General features: G+C 50.1%; 6 protein-coding genes across 6 annotated transcripts; 4 read left to right on the forward strand and 2 right to left on the reverse strand.

Annotated features, from left to right (window-relative positions):
- Nucleotides 1-120: 120 nt before the first annotated feature.
- J3458_000919 (uncharacterized protein) lies at nucleotides 121-1,673 on the forward strand (the record flags this gene model as incomplete). The annotated part of the gene is made up of 1 exon (XM_066116417.1): nucleotides 121-1,673. One exon carries the CDS (start codon nucleotides 121-123, stop codon nucleotides 1,528-1,530), a length of 1,410 nt encoding a protein of 469 aa, XP_065978299.1. The 3' UTR covers nucleotides 1,531-1,673.
- Nucleotides 1,674-2,129: 456 nt separating this feature from the next.
- Nucleotides 2,130-3,289, reverse strand: J3458_000920 (uncharacterized protein; the record flags this gene model as incomplete). The annotated part of the gene is made up of 2 exons (XM_066116418.1): nucleotides 2,130-2,309; nucleotides 2,372-3,289. The coding sequence occupies 2 exons, from the start codon at nucleotides 3,287-3,289 to the stop codon at nucleotides 2,130-2,132; spliced, it is 1,098 nt and encodes a 365-aa protein (XP_065978300.1).
- Nucleotides 3,290-4,038: 749 nt separating this feature from the next.
- On the reverse strand, nucleotides 4,039-6,149 carry J3458_000921 (uncharacterized protein). The gene is made up of 5 exons (XM_066116419.1): nucleotides 6,047-6,149; nucleotides 5,944-5,988; nucleotides 5,451-5,889; nucleotides 4,931-5,388; nucleotides 4,039-4,867 (listed from the first exon to the last, which is right to left on the reverse strand). The coding sequence occupies exons 1-5, from the start codon at nucleotides 6,057-6,059 to the stop codon at nucleotides 4,392-4,394; spliced, it is 1,431 nt and encodes a 476-aa protein (XP_065978301.1). The 5' UTR covers nucleotides 6,060-6,149; the 3' UTR covers nucleotides 4,039-4,391.
- A 296-nt stretch (nucleotides 6,150-6,445) lies between these two features.
- On the forward strand, nucleotides 6,446-7,710 carry J3458_000922 (uncharacterized protein). Its single transcript, XM_007809735.2, has 2 exons — nucleotides 6,446-7,122; nucleotides 7,180-7,710. Exons 1-2 carry the CDS (start codon nucleotides 6,643-6,645, stop codon nucleotides 7,225-7,227), a joined length of 528 nt encoding a protein of 175 aa, XP_007807926.1. The 5' UTR covers nucleotides 6,446-6,642; the 3' UTR covers nucleotides 7,228-7,710.
- A 562-nt stretch (nucleotides 7,711-8,272) lies between these two features.
- Nucleotides 8,273-12,257, forward strand: J3458_000923 (uncharacterized protein). Its single transcript, XM_066116420.1, has 7 exons — nucleotides 8,273-8,656; nucleotides 8,740-9,089; nucleotides 9,142-10,111; nucleotides 10,179-10,638; nucleotides 10,719-11,009; nucleotides 11,069-11,411; nucleotides 11,476-12,257. The coding sequence occupies exons 3-6, from the start codon at nucleotides 10,031-10,033 to the stop codon at nucleotides 11,398-11,400; spliced, it is 1,164 nt and encodes a 387-aa protein (XP_065978302.1). The 5' UTR covers nucleotides 8,273-8,656; nucleotides 8,740-9,089; nucleotides 9,142-10,030; the 3' UTR covers nucleotides 11,401-11,411; nucleotides 11,476-12,257.
- Nucleotides 12,258-14,980: 2,723 nt separating this feature from the next.
- Nucleotides 14,981-16,803, forward strand: J3458_000924 (uncharacterized protein). The gene is made up of 2 exons (XM_066116421.1): nucleotides 14,981-15,548; nucleotides 15,752-16,803. The coding sequence occupies exons 1-2, from the start codon at nucleotides 15,162-15,164 to the stop codon at nucleotides 16,469-16,471; spliced, it is 1,107 nt and encodes a 368-aa protein (XP_065978303.1). The 5' UTR covers nucleotides 14,981-15,161; the 3' UTR covers nucleotides 16,472-16,803.
- The last annotated feature ends 607 nt before the right edge of the window (nucleotides 16,804-17,410 follow it).

Consider the following 17,410-nt stretch of genomic DNA (forward strand, 5'->3'; position numbering starts at 1 on the left):
TGCAATTACGCAGTTTGTTCAAACTTTGTTGCGCAGGGCGTTGCTGCACGATGGCGACTAATTGGCCTGTTGAAGTTGCCTTGACATAATGGAAAGTGGCAGAGAGCTTTAATTGACAAGATGTCATCGCTCTTGGCGTGGTGGCCCCACTGCCAGTGCGCCTGCACGCGCCGTCTCTGGACCGAGTCAAACTTCACGCGCGACAACATCCACGGACAACACGCCATCAATGGAACATCGACGTGTCCTACGTCGCCAGCCAATATCTGCGCCATGCCCATGCAAAGGACATTCACGATTATCCCAAATGCCCCCGCCCCCCATCCAGCCCAACATGTTCGGCCCATGACGACAAAACAAGTGCGAAAGGCCTACAAGGCATCAACAAAGACCCCGCCCATGTCCCGCGCTGAACGGATGAAGCAAGAAAGAGCCGAGCAGGAGAGAATACGGAAAGAATTCGAAAGGGAAAAGGCCGCGGCAAAAGCCAAAATAGCGCGAGAAAAGAAGCGCGAGAAGGAGTTGGCCGAGCGGGAGCACAAGAAAAACCTGGGCATGCCGCTGGTGAACGTGCGCCCCAGCCAGGATACGATTGCGAGATTTGTCAGAGGGAACGGCTCTGGGAAGAAGAGGGACTCCGGGGGCGGGACTCTGGAGGAAGCTGGGACAGGGGGTGGCGACGTGGAGGGTAAGGAAACCAGACAAAAGGATGCGGCGGACAGGTCGAATCGCGACAGACCCGAGCTGGATTTAATACCGGAAGAAGACGACAGCGAACTGGCGGAGATTTTGGAAACGATAACGAATGGTACGAGAAAGGGGGACGCGCAAAAGGAAGCTCACATTGAAGAGGACACAAAACCACCAGAGAACCATCCTCTGGAACAACAAAACCCACCTCCTCACAAACAGCCAAGTCGGAGGCCGAAAAGCCCCCGCCGGCCCGTGGGAGAAATGAAGCCTCCCCCTCGCCCATATCTAGCGAAACCGCACTCGCCGCCGCCAGTCGTCCAGCAGCCGCCAATGAGCACACAAGCCATCCTCGGCAACCTGGACGATTTCTTCCCGTCATCATCCCAGCAGGCACTCGAGCTTCAAGACGAGTCCCTCGACGACATGCCCGACGACTGGCTCAGCGACATCGAATCCCCAGCTCCGCAGCAACAGCATCAAGCAACGCCGCCGCCTCAGCGATTCTCCACACCGTCTGGCTCAAACGAACTCGTGTCTCTAGCCACACAGCGGAGGAAACGCACCGCAGCGATAGAGGAACCAGAGGACCGGGAAATAGCGCAGGCGCATCATACCGGGGAATTGGCGACTTGTAAACGACCCGACTATTCAAAAATAAATACAACCTTGCCGCCAAAGCGTGTTGACAGCATCACAAGACCAAATCCTTCAGTCGGGGAGGACAAGGAGAATATCCAGACAGAGTTATCCGGTCAGCCATGCGGTATGAGCGACTCACAAGACACGGAATACGGAGGGGATTGGATGGACGACCTGCCGTTAGATTTCATCGTTTAGGGTTAGGATGGGACGAAAACATGACGAATTAGTTGGGGATAGAACAGCGCATGATACCATGGGACATAGTTATTGGAGCTGATACGTACCGGTTTGACCGGTTCGTCGTCATCACCACGTCGGGAAGCATAGGATAGTCAGCACATCAAGGATACCCATGCACATGAATTACTCAATATTCGGTGCAAAAAGAACACCTCCCCTGCCACACATGGCGCAGCGGGCGCAGCGGGCGCAGCCACCTCAAAGTGTATTCTTGCAAAATCTCAGCTGATTGAAGACAAACCCCCAACGCCGCCGCTACAGTGCCCCCTTTGTTCAGAAAAAGAAAAAAAAAGCAAAGGAAAAATCGGCTGGAGAAACCATTTATCGGATGCTCCGTAAATTGTGGTATCATGTCCCTCATAACATGCTACAAGAGTTTCACAGACCTAAAACGCCAGTGTCTAAAACCCGCTCCGCCATGCCATGCCATGATATGTCAAGTTCATCATCCAGTGTGCACCATCTGCCTTGCAGCCAAAACGCAGGTCTTGTACGTACAGGACCCAGCTGGCTTCACGGGAGATTCGTAGATTGTTTTGTTGTACAGGTTTCATTCACAAATAGATGCCCACCCATTCCGTCTTAAGAGCAACCTTTGAATCACAACTCTCCACAGCGCATCGGATGTCGTTTGGTGCGTTGCCGGGTGTCTTCCCTGATGGCGCCCGAAAGCCAACGCCCAGAGGATTGGCCTTGGTCGGTCTCCGATTCTCAAAGCAATCCGCGCAGTAAACCTTTCTCACTGTTAGTGCACTTTCCGACTTTGATCGTAGCGTTTGCAGCTTATTATGCTTACATGTCCACATTTTTTTAGGGCCCAGAAGTGGTGTTCGCCAGGTGCTCGTTTTCTCTTCTTGCCGCTCGAAGAGGCTGAGCCTTGTTGCGGTGCTATTCCTGTTGGGTCGTATGCGAGTTCATCTCCACACGCTGGGCATATAACCACCCTCTCATCTGTCAACGAGGTGTCTCGAGTGAATCCATCGCGTGTTGGTGGAACCGGTTCCATTGGTGGTTTTGGGCTCGGTTCCCTGGCGGCGAAATTTGGCGGAAACTCGATTGGGGTTGCCGTGAAACCTCGAGACATGAAGCCGCCGCCAAAAAGACCCGCTATTCGACGAACATTGTTCGAAAGGTTGGAGTAAATACTGCCACTGTTGGCGTTGATAAACTCCAATTCAATTAATTGATCCTGTCCAAAATTTCGTGTTCGATGATGGTGATGGTGGTGATGGTGGTGGTGGTGGTGCCGCTGACTCCTAGTCACTCTGGGCTCTGGAGCATGTTCATCTTCTGGGGAATCAACCGTCAGGTCGATAACGCTAGCCCCGGGCCCCATGAAAGTACTGTCACTTCTGGACAAGGAAGGCGGTGTTGTTCGTTGTGAGTTTGTCCGCCTCGGGTTCCTTCCTATTTGACTTGGTGGTTGTGAATGCCGTATCTCAACAGGCGAATCCGGCTCTTCGGTCAGATCAATGACTGCTGTACTCTGCATTTGCTGCGACTGCGAATGTTGTCGGGACATCGGGGCAAGAGGTGGCGGGCGGCGGTCACTCCTTCGACCAGGGCGTAACCTCGCAGGTTGGGCTGGAATCGGCTGCAGAGGATTCAGCAAGTTTTCGAGGGGATTATAGGATCGGGTCGAGGGAGACGAATGAATCTCGATGAGATCATCTTCGCCCGTGAAGTCGAGCCCTGCGTCCCCGACTTGCGTCATTTCGAGGGTGCAACAACGTCCGTGTGGTCGGAACAACGGTGAAATATGTTGCTATGCAAGGACAGAGCTTTGGCTATCGGCCTGGCTCCGCAGCGCGAGAAATGCACCGTGTTATATTAGCATCCGCTTCGCTCGGCCGGTCCGCTCTGTGCAGGCTGCACTCGGTTTGTCGCGTCCAGTCGGTGGCAAGGTTGGAACGCCAGGCCACAAAGTCGGGCGTTCGGGAGAGACACTTGCAGGAAGGCGCCGCAGGTTGGTAATCAGCCAAAGGATGCTAGGGTGAAGGCCACACCAGGTCGCCTAATGCGTGGTTGGGGTAGGTGGTAAATGCCAGTCTGATGATAATTGTCTGGGCGGTCGGAGATCGCTGTGTTCGCCAAATATAAACAGGTGAGGATGTTCGAATGGTGTTTGCCGCCGATGGCGTGTTGTGTGTCCGAGACGGGTGTCGATTGCCCCTCCAGAGCACACAGTGTTGAGGCTGCTTGGCTGCTGCTGCGGCGGACGCCCGGATGCATGTGGTCAACTGGAGTCTGGCATCCGGCTCTGGGTACATCGAATTCAATCTTTGTCTTCCAGACGCCGCCTCTGACTGGCGCCTCAACGACCATGCTCCACTGATATGGCATAATGGCACCTGGGCCTTTGTGCATGCATGTGGAGTTGGTGGTGCCAGAATTTGTGCATTCAATGTTGCCACCAACCAGACGCCGACCCGTAAAATCCTTTAATTCCTGGCTACGCACCAACAACATTGTCGGGTCAAGCTTCGGCTTGGTTCAAATGTTGCCTGCAGACGCCCAAAATTTCTCACCACCATGCCAGTCCGAGGTCAAAAAGACATAGATCAAGTGCATAACATGGTCTGTCATCGTGTCCAGATAATTAAAAAAAAAAAGAGGGGGGGCAAATAAGTTAATTGTCTCTAATGTACCATTTATAAGACCATGCACTAGCACTCCGTACCACCGTACTTTGAGAGACAAGTAGGTATACAACTATTTGAACACGACCTTCGCCCCCGGAACATTTCTTCCTTGTTTGTAAACATGTAGACCGTGATATCAACCAGCAAGATGGCCTTTTGCCCAAATTCCGTGCTTTATTCTTTGACGCCGAATACACTCACCACCCCTTCTCCATTAACTGCCACGAGCTTTCTCGCCGACTCTCCCCATCTAACGCTAACAACCGGAGTAGAATTTCTGAATGGTTCACTCCACTGCTTGCTCGACTTGGTGTACTGTTGAACCGTCACGCCAGACGCACCGCCAGTTGCCAGGTACTGGCCAGTGTAATCCCAAGCCAAAGACTGTACTGATCCACCAGTCTCTAGGACCTTGGCGGTTGCCGCATCCCCCTCCTTGCGCAGATCAAAGATTGTGACAGTCGTTTGGCCCTTGGCAGTAGCGGCCAACCAGAAACCGTTCTCGGAAAAGACAAGGGCCTGGACGGGCGCACCAAGCTTGAATATGGCAGCCTGGGCCAAGTTCTTGGTCATGTAGAGCTTGATATCTCCGCTGACAGTGCCTGCAGCGAAGAGATGTCCATCAGGGTGGAATGCGCATGTGGTGAGAGCTAGCGCAGTCAGTCAACCATGAGCCAGGGAGCGACCGAGATAGTAGAGATGACAGAACTTACAGGCATCCGCAAATGCACGGCTAGCACGCTTCATGGTAGCCAAATCATAGAACACGATGCTTTTATCGGTGCCAACAGAGCCAAGAATATCTGCTCCAGGGTGAACACTGAGGCCAGTGACAGGGCCAGAATGCTCGGAAACTGAAGCAAGTTCGTTGCCTCCTTCGTACACTTTGACGTTGCCTTGGCTGGTGGCGAAAAAGAGTTTTGATCCAGTCCATAGGGTATTTGTAACCGGCTCACTAACGGGCAGCTGCCTTTCCAGCTTGTCGACTTCAATAGAATAAATAGCAGCCTCGCCTTTTAGACCACCCAGAGCGGCATATCCTCCTTCGAGATCGATTGAAGTCGTTTCAGATACGGGTAGCGCGCTAGAGGCTGTGGTATCAAATGCGGATATGTCATCAGATGTAGCCCAGCCTTCGGGAACTGGGCGCTTCTTTCGCCCCTTTGATAAGCTAAAAATCGTATTATTAGCATGAGGATGTGGAATCATCGAGGGCGAATGTCGGGCACATACGACGCATGAACTTCATCCACCTTCTCTGCAAGTGCCTCGGGGAGGCCTTCGACGCTATCCACAACCATCTCTTCACCATTGACTGCACCGTCTGTGACAGTTACCTTGCTGAGGGAGTCTCTGGCTTCGTCTCTCTCTTTACTCAAACGCGCAATGACGCGAACAGCAGCGTCATGTTGGTAGAGTGCGGTTGCCAATTCTTCCCTAGTTCGGGCAAGTTGCTCCTTCAGATTATATGTTTCCAGAGCGAGATTGTCCCACTCGTTTTGAAAAGTCGCCAAAAGCGCGGGTATTGATGTAAGTGTAGGAGGGCGAGGGCGGACGACGCGCGAGGACTGGATGGAAAGAAGATCATCGGCCGTGAGAGCCTCGCCAGTGCTGGGTTCGGTGCCGTTATCGTTGATGTACTGTTCGATAAGTCTCTTCTCGTAGACAACTCCTAGAGGGATGTTAGGACAGGCTCGAAATGGCATCACCAAACACTGTTGCCTACCAGACTTCTTGGACACGACGGGCTCTTGGGGAGCTTCCCCGGAAACTGGATAATGATGTTAGCATTAATATACTCATTTGAACATTTCATGAACCTCTCGTACTTCCGCAAAGCATGGCAACTGATGCTGAAAGCTATCCCAGCATTCAATGGTATCTTGTCGAGTCGTTACAGAATTGCGCTGGCCCTACACCTGCTACTACAAGGTACTGTCCCGATTGAGATTTTCCGGTTCGCGAAGCAGAGAGCACGGACCACTACGGGATGCTGGTTGCGACAGGTGGATCACGTGCAGTGTGCGGCGTCTTTCAATGATCGATGGCAGTAACTCTGTTGTCAACCTTTCGGTCCTATGCAGGGACCAAGGACGAAAGAAGTGGAACACAACTCGAATTTACCATTATCCCTGTACATTGAATTGGAGGCAATAGTATACAGCAATCTAGTATTTTCTGCTGATAAGTGCATCCACCACCCTGTGTTCTAACTGGAAGTCCCGCACCGGAGAGCTCCGACCCTCAGACACAGCGGCGATCGCAATGCTCCGTGATCAGTGACTATAAAACTGGCCGACGAACTTGTATGCCTTGGCCGCTGCGGAAAGAATACTTCATTTGATATCTTTGTCGTTTTCGGCCACTTTTTGCACTCCACCTGCGTAAGATCCAACACACGGCTTCCCAAAGCCAACTCTGCAACATGGCACACAAGCTCCCTCAGATTAGCGAGTTACATTCACTGTCCGAAGCTGCTCAAACAAATACGTTAGATCTTCTCTTTGAGCCCAGCCCGGCCATTCACTCGACTCTCTTGCCGGTGGTACAGAAGGCCAAATACTCGTCATACTCGGAACTGATAGATGAATGCCGGCCGGCGCTGTTCAATCTCAAAAGCAAGTCTACGCCATCCAAGCCCAACCCCGTCTTGTTGTCGGTCGTTGGCTCTCACCCACGGCTAGGTTCCAAAAAGGTCGACTCAGCACAATCCGCTGCAGAGCAAGCCAATCTTCAAGGCCAAGGAGAGCAGCTTGCAGAGCTCAACCGGGAATATGAAGAAAAGTTTCCCGGTCTGCGATTCGTCGTTTTTGTGAACGGCAGAGGGCGGCCTGAGATCATGAATGATATGAGAGCACGCATTGACCGGGGGGATTTTGCGATGGAAGTTGATGCGGCACTTGAGGTAAACAACTCTCAAATAATTGTATCAGGTTTGTAGTAGTATGCTAATTCATGCTAGGCTATGTGCGATATTGCAAAGGACAGAGCATCCAAGCTTTTGGCATAAGACAGAGTTCAGACCATTGTTTGCTATAATTTTACTTTGCACGCAAGGCAGAAAGAGAGGGATAGAAGGAATCCCTATCAACTAACTTGATTGCCCTAATTTATTTAATGTTCTTTCTCTAAAAAAAGATAGACTATTGGTAATGTCGGATTTAGTCGGCGCTGTGTAAAAGAATTCTGATAGAAGCAACCGCAAAAAATGTCACAAAAAACTCAAGTGCTGACAATCCGCCTTTTTTTTACGAGTCGCCTTCCTTAGAGGTCCCTACATATCAGCATTGCGTGATTATGTTGTAGTTGTGGCTTACTGCAAATCATTCCCTGCGAGGCTCGAATCTTAGTCTTCAGATTGGTGACAACAGATTAATGGTGTCTTTGGATAAAAGTATGTCGACTAGGACCTCTGGAGTACTAAATACTAGATAGAGCTTGAAAAGTGTGCCATGGAGGGAGCGAGTTGTGCAAAGCACTCCGTACACATCTGTATTGGCGTGTGCACGGATATTCCCAGACGGTTGTTTCGTCGATCGCCAGTCGCCACATGCAGGTTCCAGCAGTGAAGCTTGTAACTTGGGGTAGGAGTTCTGGTTAATGGGTCACTGGTTAAGGTTATAGTTGGTCCTCACCTGATATCTCACAGTAACTCTATAGCCTAGCGGGTACACGTAGCTACTGGGTACTAATAGTGACTTATCGTCAACTACTTAAGTACCCTGCTATAAAAAAAAAGAAAAAAAAAAGAGAAAGCACATAGTACATTTTAATTATATACCTGTGTTAAATAAAAAATTATTAATATATTATCTATCCAGAGCGTTATATATTTCAAATGCGGCTATTAACTGTGTTTCAGTACACTTTAGTGTCAGCCCTTGACTTTTCGAATGCATCAATGATCCATGTCTGGATTGCCGATGCCGTAGTGAATGCCAGCCAGCACCCTCAGCACCGCAGCGCCTGTAGTTACCGCTTATCCACACGTGACTACTCGCCTATTCCAGGCCATGCTTGCGCCATCAGGGATGGTCATGGCTTGAAATTTAAACCGTCTGGTGCGTCTGCTTTCGCAACGAGCCGTATCGCCCCGTCTCGGCATCACGCTCCCTGGCGTTGTTGAAAGCTTTTATTGAAATGCTCATCATCCTGACATGACGCTCTTTCGCAATGGGCCGCTGCCAAGTTGAGGAAAGCACATGTCGTTGATCACTACTAAGCGACCTTCCCCCGGGTCTTCAGCGCGGGACCCTGCGCCGTCAGGATATTCACGCAGTAGTTACTCCGTACTTGTCGTTCTAGTCGTGAAAGATTGAGCGTACGGAGTAGCAGGTATGTTACACATCGGCGTCATCAACCCGCTGTGGCGTGAAGCCCTCGCGCGCAACGCCTCGAGCCTGCGAGTGCCCCGTCAAAGGCATGTCGACATGTAACTAGTAGGCTCAGCCCATCTTCTCGTGTTTGCAGCTCCCTCTTTGACCCTCGGAGGAATATTGCTAATTGTGCTACCGAGTACCAGGAATAACTATCACAGCAGATACAACAAGCAATGCTCTGCCTTCCCGCCTGGCCAATCAGAGACAGTAAATGAAGTCCAAGAATCTTGCCCGAACCCATTTCGTACTTTCGCGCATCACTCCGTCCTTGCAGGCTGTCTGTTTCAATGTTGCCTTGTGCCTCATGCTCGCGATGCAGTAGGGTGGTCAGACGAAGAGCCATGGAGATCGGCAGGTCACTACTCATCACGACACTTGGGGGCGAGGATATGCTACCGTGGTGCAGCCCTGATCCCGTTGCGAGTTCTAAAAAGAAATTCTATTCGGAGTTCTTCTTGGGGAGCCCAGACATTCGTGCTTGAGTACCTAGGTAGTAAGTATCGCCCAACCCACGCTAATCATTTCTTTTTAACAAAATGGAATAGACTTCTTTTTTTCCTTTTCTGCCATTCTGGTTCCAAGGAGTCAAGCAAATCAGACCTTTTACCACTGAATGTCATCTCGGTGGTTTCATCTCCATTTCCACCGAGGCAAACAGTCCTGATCACGACTTCTTATTGTAGATCTCGAAGGAGGCTACACAACAGTTATCCCCGCCGCTAATTGCTGCAGTGGGAGCGGCAGACTTGGTGGTTGTCCGACGTCGTCCTATTCCTTCAGTGTTCCTAGTGTCGATTGTGGCAGGCTGGCTGCAAGTTGATGTAACATAACCGGGCAAAACAGAGCAGCCAACGAGGCCAGGCGGTTGTACCACTGCGCAGCTGACTACTAGGTACCTACCACGCCTACGTACCTAGGTAGGCACCAGACTTTGCTCGAGTACTTCAGTAGGTAGGTAGCTCAAAAATCCAACGACGATACGTAGTACATCAATATGACTCGGAATCACGAGCCCAACAGCTTACAGAAGCTGGCTCGCTTCCCCCTTCCGGCCAGTGACAGGCAGGAGAACACTCCATGTTGATCTGTGCAGGTAAGCACACCTTGATGCATCTCGATACACATATAGGATGCTACCCCCGTTTTGGCTCACCATAATGCCAACGAACCTAGCGGGGGGCCGAAGTACGTGTATGATAACCGCATATGAACCACACAAAAGTACTTGATCAGTACGATCAACAACAATTGCGCCCTTTCCTCCTTTGGGCCTGCTTTGATTCGCAATAAGTGTCCTTCGCAATGGCAGAAGTGCTCTCGTAGCTCACAGTGCCAAGCTACAGTCTGCCGAATCAGAAGTTGAATCTTGTAATTCGCCGTAAAGAAGGCGCTCGAGTTCTACATCCGCCACGCACAGCGGCACCGAATATCAGCATGTCAAATGCCACAGGCCTCTCTCTAGATGACGACCCGGCAGCTCCTGTAAACAGTCGCTTGAGCAAGGAAGCTTTTCTTGTAAGTTGGGCTCGCGACCGCATGGGCAACTGGCATTTAAGCGTCGTCCACGTCTAATTTTGTGTAGGCTGTTGCCTGGACTGCCACATGGCTCCCTCTTCCCTTTGTTCTCTTCCGTCTAGCAATACGCGTCCGCTCATTCAAGACTCTATTTGTCGACGACGTGCTTGTCATCGCCGCTTGGCTCATGCTACTCGTTTCTACAAGCCTCTGGCACACGAAAGCAGGGGTTCTATTTTGGCAGTTCAGGATAGTCACAGGCAAGGCTTCCCAGTCCCCCGAATTCATCTCTGAATGGTCAAGTTTATCGCCATACATTGTGGTTTGGAACATACTCTTCCACTCTTCCTTATGGGCAGTCAAGTATTCGTGTCTAGTCTTTTTTCGCAGGCTTTTAGGACCACAAACGTCTCGGGCCAAGAAGACCTGGTGCTGGGTGGTTGGAATTCTGCTGCTCGCAGGCTGGGTTAGCTGCGTGGCAATCATCGACTACAAGTGCAGCGTGAATGACATTACATACATAATGAGTGGGTGTTTCTCATGCCTTGACCTTGCTCAATCCTGGACTGAATCGTTCAATGTTCCAGCTTTACTAATTGTTTGGTAGCGCACTGTACTCGACGAAGCCACGTTGACTACCAGTATCGCACCTTTTACGGCAACCTAGCGGCCGACATCGCCACAGACCTGCTCGTCATGTCGATCCCACTGTGGATTCTCTGGAATGTACGGGTCCAATGGCCCAAGAAGCTGCTCCTCGCCGGCATATTCTCCGTTGCCGTCTTCGTCATGATTGCTGCCGGGATCCGCGTTGCTCTTGTCAGAACCTCGACGACCGGGTTAAAACACACAAGCATTGACTTGGTTCACATGTGGTCCCAAGTCGAAATGGGCGTCGGTATGTGGTGTGTTACCTGACCTTCGCCTCTCAAACCCCAGGCTTAACAAATGATGTAGCCATAATAGTGGCCAATCTCGCCTCCTTTCGACAACTGGTTGTTTTCAACAGAAATCGAAACCCTTCTGGTGGAAAGGGGTACGAGGCCGCCAGCAACCTTCATAATCAATTCCGACCACTTGAGTCTCCCCATCCGGCCCTGCAGGGGAGAAATCGGTCAGAAAACGACTTGATCAACTTAACCGACTTTGAGGCGCCACAGATTTACTCTCCGTCTGAGCATAAGCCTACCCCTCCAGATTCGGTCTACGTCAGTCACACTATCAAGGTTTCTAGCCACGAGTGGGCTCCAGAGGTGCCGGATTCCAGAAGATATCACAATTTTGCATGAAGTAAAATGGTGTAATTATCCCCTTATGCCACATGCAACTTGCTACGAGTATTGACATTATTTTGGGGGGGCCAGTGTGGGTGGCGTTCTTTGGCTTCAAGTGTATACCGAGCCGTCGGAATCTTACCTCGCTTTTTACTATTCTGATTTGAATAGATACGATTCACACCAGCCGCATCCAAGATGGTAATCGAATTTTTTTCCCACAAATACGAATGCCAGAATTGGGACTCCTTTCCCGCGGCTTCAACTGTCGTTTTTGGATGGCTGCAGGTTCGTGTGCTGAGAAGACTCTCAAATCGATGCCTATCCGGCCCCCCATGATTTGCGAGTGTGTAACTGCTGTCAGGCAAGGTACCTCCGCCTGCTGCCGCGGAAGAAATTCAGCCTTGGGTAAGATTGCAACTGCGGGCCATTTGTCGTCAAGTGAGCTTCAGTAAGCAAAGCTTGACAAATAGCTTACACAGCTCCGTCCAACGTTGCTGTACCTTCGGCGACTGCCGAATACAGGAATTGACGAAGTCAATGGGCCACCGTGCGCCCGGAATTTGAACGTACTGGATCGGTGTTTGAGCTGACTGATGCCCAAGCAACGCCGCTTTCACCGAGCCGCTGTCATGTCGCTATTATAGTACCTTATAGCAGAGGCACATATGGTGCGATTGTTGAGTACCTTGTAACACTACATTTCTTACAACTAGGGGCTATTGAATGCCGGCAGGTTCCTTGCTCGAGTCGAATAACAGAAAGAGGAGCAAGGGCTCTACACCCAAGACGTTAGCAGTCACACAAAATAATAGCACAGTCAATAAAAAAAAACCAAAGTATGACCGGCAGTACACCGTCGTACGAGCACCAGTGTGCGCCTGTTCCCGTTTTTCGTCACATCAAGATGTGAGGCAATCATCAACCTCCCCGCGAGAGGGACTGATAACGATATCTTTTAGCAGTTTCCAGATAATTTTCGCGCCAAGGCTATGTTGGATTCAAGCTGGAGCAAAGCAAAGTGTTTTCTTTCCGGCCTTGTCTCTCTGTACGTGTTGTTGAAGCGCCAGAAGAGACGGTATACCAAACCATACCGTCCTTTCCATGTTTCCAATCTGAAGCACAATTCCATTCATATTCAACGGCCTCAATACAATTTTCTTCATGACACCATGCGAGGCTATTAAGAAGACGTTATTTTACTCGCTAAGCTTACAGTAAAACGAAAGACAACATGTGTCGTATTCATCAACACTGAGGATCGCCATCTTGCATGATACGTCTAGCTTTTGCAAGGACAAAAGAATATCCTTGTCGAGTTCCAAAACTACTAGCTGACAGCTATACAAAACATATAGTCTAGTTTTAAAACAATGCTTTAGCGTGGAACCAAAGGGCGTCCAGGCCTACCGAGAGGATACCTTGAGGCTGGAAGCAAACCGAAACCCCAAGATTGAATAAACTTCATGGCCCACGAGAACCTTGTATCTGGGCTCCTTTAAAGCGGCCTAGTATTAATAACTGAATGTTTTGGAAAATATCTCATCAAGTCAGTTGAAGCTTCAGTTACTGGATATGAATAGAGCGAGTCATCCAATTTCGAAACAAGTTCCTCGAACATCATCTCGAAACAGCCCTCGCTCACGCTACAATTAGTGACGGATTATTCCAACGAAGCCCAGGATTTGTCTCTGACCTATGGGCATACGACAAGGGGAAGTCATGAGTCTTGCTAGGAGTTTTCCGCGGTTCTGGATGCCCCCACAATGTATAAAGTCAGAGACAAGTTACCAGAGGCAGCCAAAAGCTTGCACTACTCGGCGAGAGTCCGGAAGCCAGTCAGGGAAATTACTAGAAATATTCAGATGCCTAGTTGGGCTGCGGATATGATTAAAGAGAGGCATAAAACTTTGCTTGGCACGATAGGACAGTCTGTTGCACGACAGACGGGTGCATATATCTAGGCGTCGGGCTAATCCTTTGCTTCTTCAAGATACTTGACATTCCGCTATATGCAAGTAGACTAATAAGCTGCAGATCTGTTACCAACGTGGTCCCCATCTTCAATGACTCTTGCCCTGCATGCGTCATACTCTGGATGACTTGTCGAAACTTGGCGAAATTCTTCCCGTGTACTATCCAAATAGCAAAAAGTTCAAGACCTTGAATCGATACATATCATTTTATCCACGTATGCTGAGGCCATGCGCCTTGGGGTACAAATTCGTACTCCACGGGCCGTTCCTTTTAGGACCCCCCAGTGTGGTAGACTTTGTGTACCTCCAAAAACAAAAGTTTAATTTAATTAATACACAACTACTAGCACATGGGGATAAAAAAATAAAGACGACAAAGAACAGCCATTGGGTCAGTTTTGGGCTGAATGCTTCCTTGTCAATCTGCACGATGAGACAAGCGGGCCGGCCAAAATGCCATTAACGATCCATTTCAGAGGGATAGAGTGGATTCCTTATGGTGGTATGTAAGACGGTCCGACTGTCTTGGTTGCTAAGCTACATGGTGGATGAACACAAGAGAGCTTACACGCATGAAGATGCATATGCAAGCTGTCGGTCTAACGGCTCACAATTTGGGGGCCACGAATGGCGAGCCGGCCATGCCTTTGTTAAAGATACATGCAGTGAGAACTGACTTCACCTGCAGTCGGTGCTCGTGGGAGCTACATCTACTAAGAACAGACATTGATGGCCCCCAAGACACTGTCTCAGGGGCGTGTCATGTTGCTAGCAAGACAAAATGTTCCAAAGGAACTTTGAGACAACCGGAACCGTTGGTACACAGACACTTCATACACGGTAGACACCCTCTTCTTTGCATGGCCCCCTTTGCGAGAGTACCGAAAAGTAGTTGATCTAAACTAGCATTACTCCTGTCTGTGGCGAAGGATTTATTTGCGGTAGGGCGATCGATACGTGGTACAACAAAGAAGCGTCTTCCTCTCTGCCGAATAGATTGCTGGAAATTCTTGGCTTGTCATCATAGTAACATATTCTAAACCGTATATTGGATATAGCGTGTCACTTCTTTTTGGCACATGAGCGGCCCGCGATGTCGTTTACTTTAGCTTCTGTTGTAGCCAGTCTTGTCGCATTCGGTTGGAAGTTGTGATCCCCGGGAATCCCTCATAAGTACTCGGCATATTCCACGTATCGGCCATCTTACTGACATGATACGTTATGGCAGCGCATACTGTCCTTGCACATATCCAAGGCAACAAAGGAAAGGCTGGTTACTTTAGCCTCAATGGAGTGTAGCAGCGGAGATGAGCCGCATCTCATGGTATGACGATGTAAACCGAATGCCCACACAGGGTGACAGCTTGATAGATAATAGCGACAGGACATGCCTGCTGTGGGCATTGAAGATATGGTACTGGGAGTCCAGACGTCGACTCGCAACAGTCAAGTCGAAGTCGGTTCAATGCCAAGAGCAACCCGCTGTATTCCTGTAAGCGAGTTGCCTAAACTGGCCAAACTGGTCCGTCTTGGCGAACTAGCGAACTATGGGCCCAGTTTATTGCCGAGGTTCCTGTCCCACCGAGTGACTGGAGAAATCATCATCAGTTTGATTGGCAACCTCGAGCTTGGAGGCATCAAAGGCGACACATACGGAAGTACTCTGCGCATCTTGCTTGGTCTTGTCAACTGCCCAGCTCGACCTGCGCGTTGGATTTGAAGCTTTTGGCTTCTTCTACCTGTTGGCCTGGGCTCAAGACCGAACTCCGTTCAGCCCGTTCGTCTTATACCAGCTGGACCATGAGCGACGAAAAGCGTGCCATGGTAGAGTTCCAAGAGACCCTTGAGGCGGCCCAGCAACGTGCAATGGCATCATGTCGCGAGTGGCCACGCATGGGTTTTGAGGAATTCCTGGAGCTTATCCAGGTTCCCGAAAATACCCATAGCCAAGGTCCCGGTGTGAAACGGTACATGAGCCGTCAACCCGCCTGGATGGCTGGAAACGAGCTGCCGTGGGATGAACTGTTCCGGAACTTGAAGGGTCCTCGGCCACGACACAGCGGACTGGGAGTTTTTGGAGGTTGCGTGTATGCGCAAGCGCCCTTGGCTGCCGCGAGGGCCATCGAGGAAGAGGAGAGGCGGCAGACTGCTGCTACTGGTCTTGTCAGGCCTGTACCCGGTATTCACGTAAGTCACTCTCGATTCAATATGTGCTTCGCAAGTCTTACAATGTGTTTACCATGGTGAATCCCCAAGACATGTAAATGTATCTGCTAAACATGCGGCTCTAGTCAATACAGGGCATCTTCACCGTCCCGGGGCTGGGTGATCGCCCGTTCATATTCGATGTCACTAACATAATCTCTGGCCGCTCGTTCTTTGGCCGCCAGGTTAATGTTCGACAACCCAAACAGCCGTCCTCAGATCCAGCGGGTCCTTTCCCCGACTCAGACGCCGAGCTCCCTCTCGGGGACATCTGCTTCAGCTGTATTACTACCTTCAAGCGGCCAGCCGAGGGCGTAGACGACGTTCAATCCCCCATATCTGCTCAGAAACGCTACGCCGATGTATTGTCTCAGAGAGCCCCCGACGAATGGGAACCTGCGCCACAATCCGACATCGACATCATCACGTCTCTATTCAAGGACTTCAAAGGACACGGAGGCTTCCCGTTACTGGACATGCACAAAGTCGACATGTCCGAGTACAATAGCGACAAGGAGGTCCCCGACCGTATCCAGCTGATGTTGTATCGGCCCATGAAGCCCATTCCTAACGACGATGCCAACGGACACATTGTGTGCCATGCTTTCGAAGCCGACAGGAACGGGCTGATCATGCTTGGCAACCACATGGGGTACGGATTCAACATGGGCAAGGCAGCCAGTCTCAGCTATTCCTTCTATGTCCACACCAACCCCGACGAAGCCGTCATGGATGGTGATGGATGGTGGATTCAGGAAATCAACTGGCCCAGAGTCAGTGCCAACAGGTGCATGATGGAGAGCAAGATTTGGAGTCCAAAGGGGAAGCATGTGGCCAGTGCCTACCAAGACGGCATGCTTGTACCGGCAAAAGAGCCGATGGAGGTGAAAGAATCTAAGCTGTGAGGTGTCTGAATTGTGGTTTTTCTGCTTCTGGTCATTATGATTCTTGTAGATTTTGTAAGTAGATCCACGGGATGCATCAGGTGTTGAGACGGCACAAAGTAGCGACTGGAATGATGGTTGCTGTTCATGTTTCCCAACCAAAGACTGGGAAAGCACTTGAACAATCAGGCAAGAGACAAGTCAAGTTCGTTTGCAAAGGTAGCAGCCTGTCTGGTGAACCAGGCACCATGCTGTCAGCTGGCAGAGCGGATGCGCCCAGTTGGCGGCCGCGTGTCAGGAAAACATGAACCAGAACGCGTATATAAATAAGAATACATCTTGCCATGTTCTCAGCGCATTTTAAGCCTCCCTATCACCTCTCTCCTTTCACCGCACAAATTCGTTTGATTGTCTCTCTACTAAGACAGTCAAGGCAGCCTCCTAAAGCAACGTGATTTTAGATTAAAAGAGGATAAGGTGTTTTTATACTCGCTGTCTTGCCTTCTCCCTTGCTTTCTTAGACTTTATTCTTTTTTTTTCACCCTTGTTTTAAAATTTTGATTCTTTGGCTCTTGATTCACAACGTAGCATCGCCAACATATCAGAGGCCAACCCACGGCGATTAGCTCAAAAAGTCTCTGCTATTTATATAGCTCTGTCAAAACCTCCAAGAGGGTTTTTTCACAACCGATGACGAGAATAGGGACGACTTTCTATCGAATGTTGAGCAGCTTTACTCAGGTAAGTGAATTTTAGCTTTAAGCATGCAGTAAGGGACAAAACTTATTTTATGGCTCTTATGTACATTTATATGCTAAATATAGCAGTGACAGCCTGCCTCTTCCCCATTCCACTGCAAATCTCATTCTATTATGGCGTTGCAGTTGAACCAAGACGTGTCGCCCAAGCCAATGGCGACAACACAACAGACCCAGACTGAGCAATATGCGGCGGTTGGCA

The sequence above is a fragment of the Metarhizium acridum genome (assembly GCF_019434415.1).
Source record: "Metarhizium acridum strain ARSEF 324 chromosome Unknown scaffold_1, whole genome shotgun sequence".
NCBI classification, from domain to species: Eukaryota; Fungi; Ascomycota; class Sordariomycetes; order Hypocreales; family Clavicipitaceae; genus Metarhizium; species Metarhizium acridum.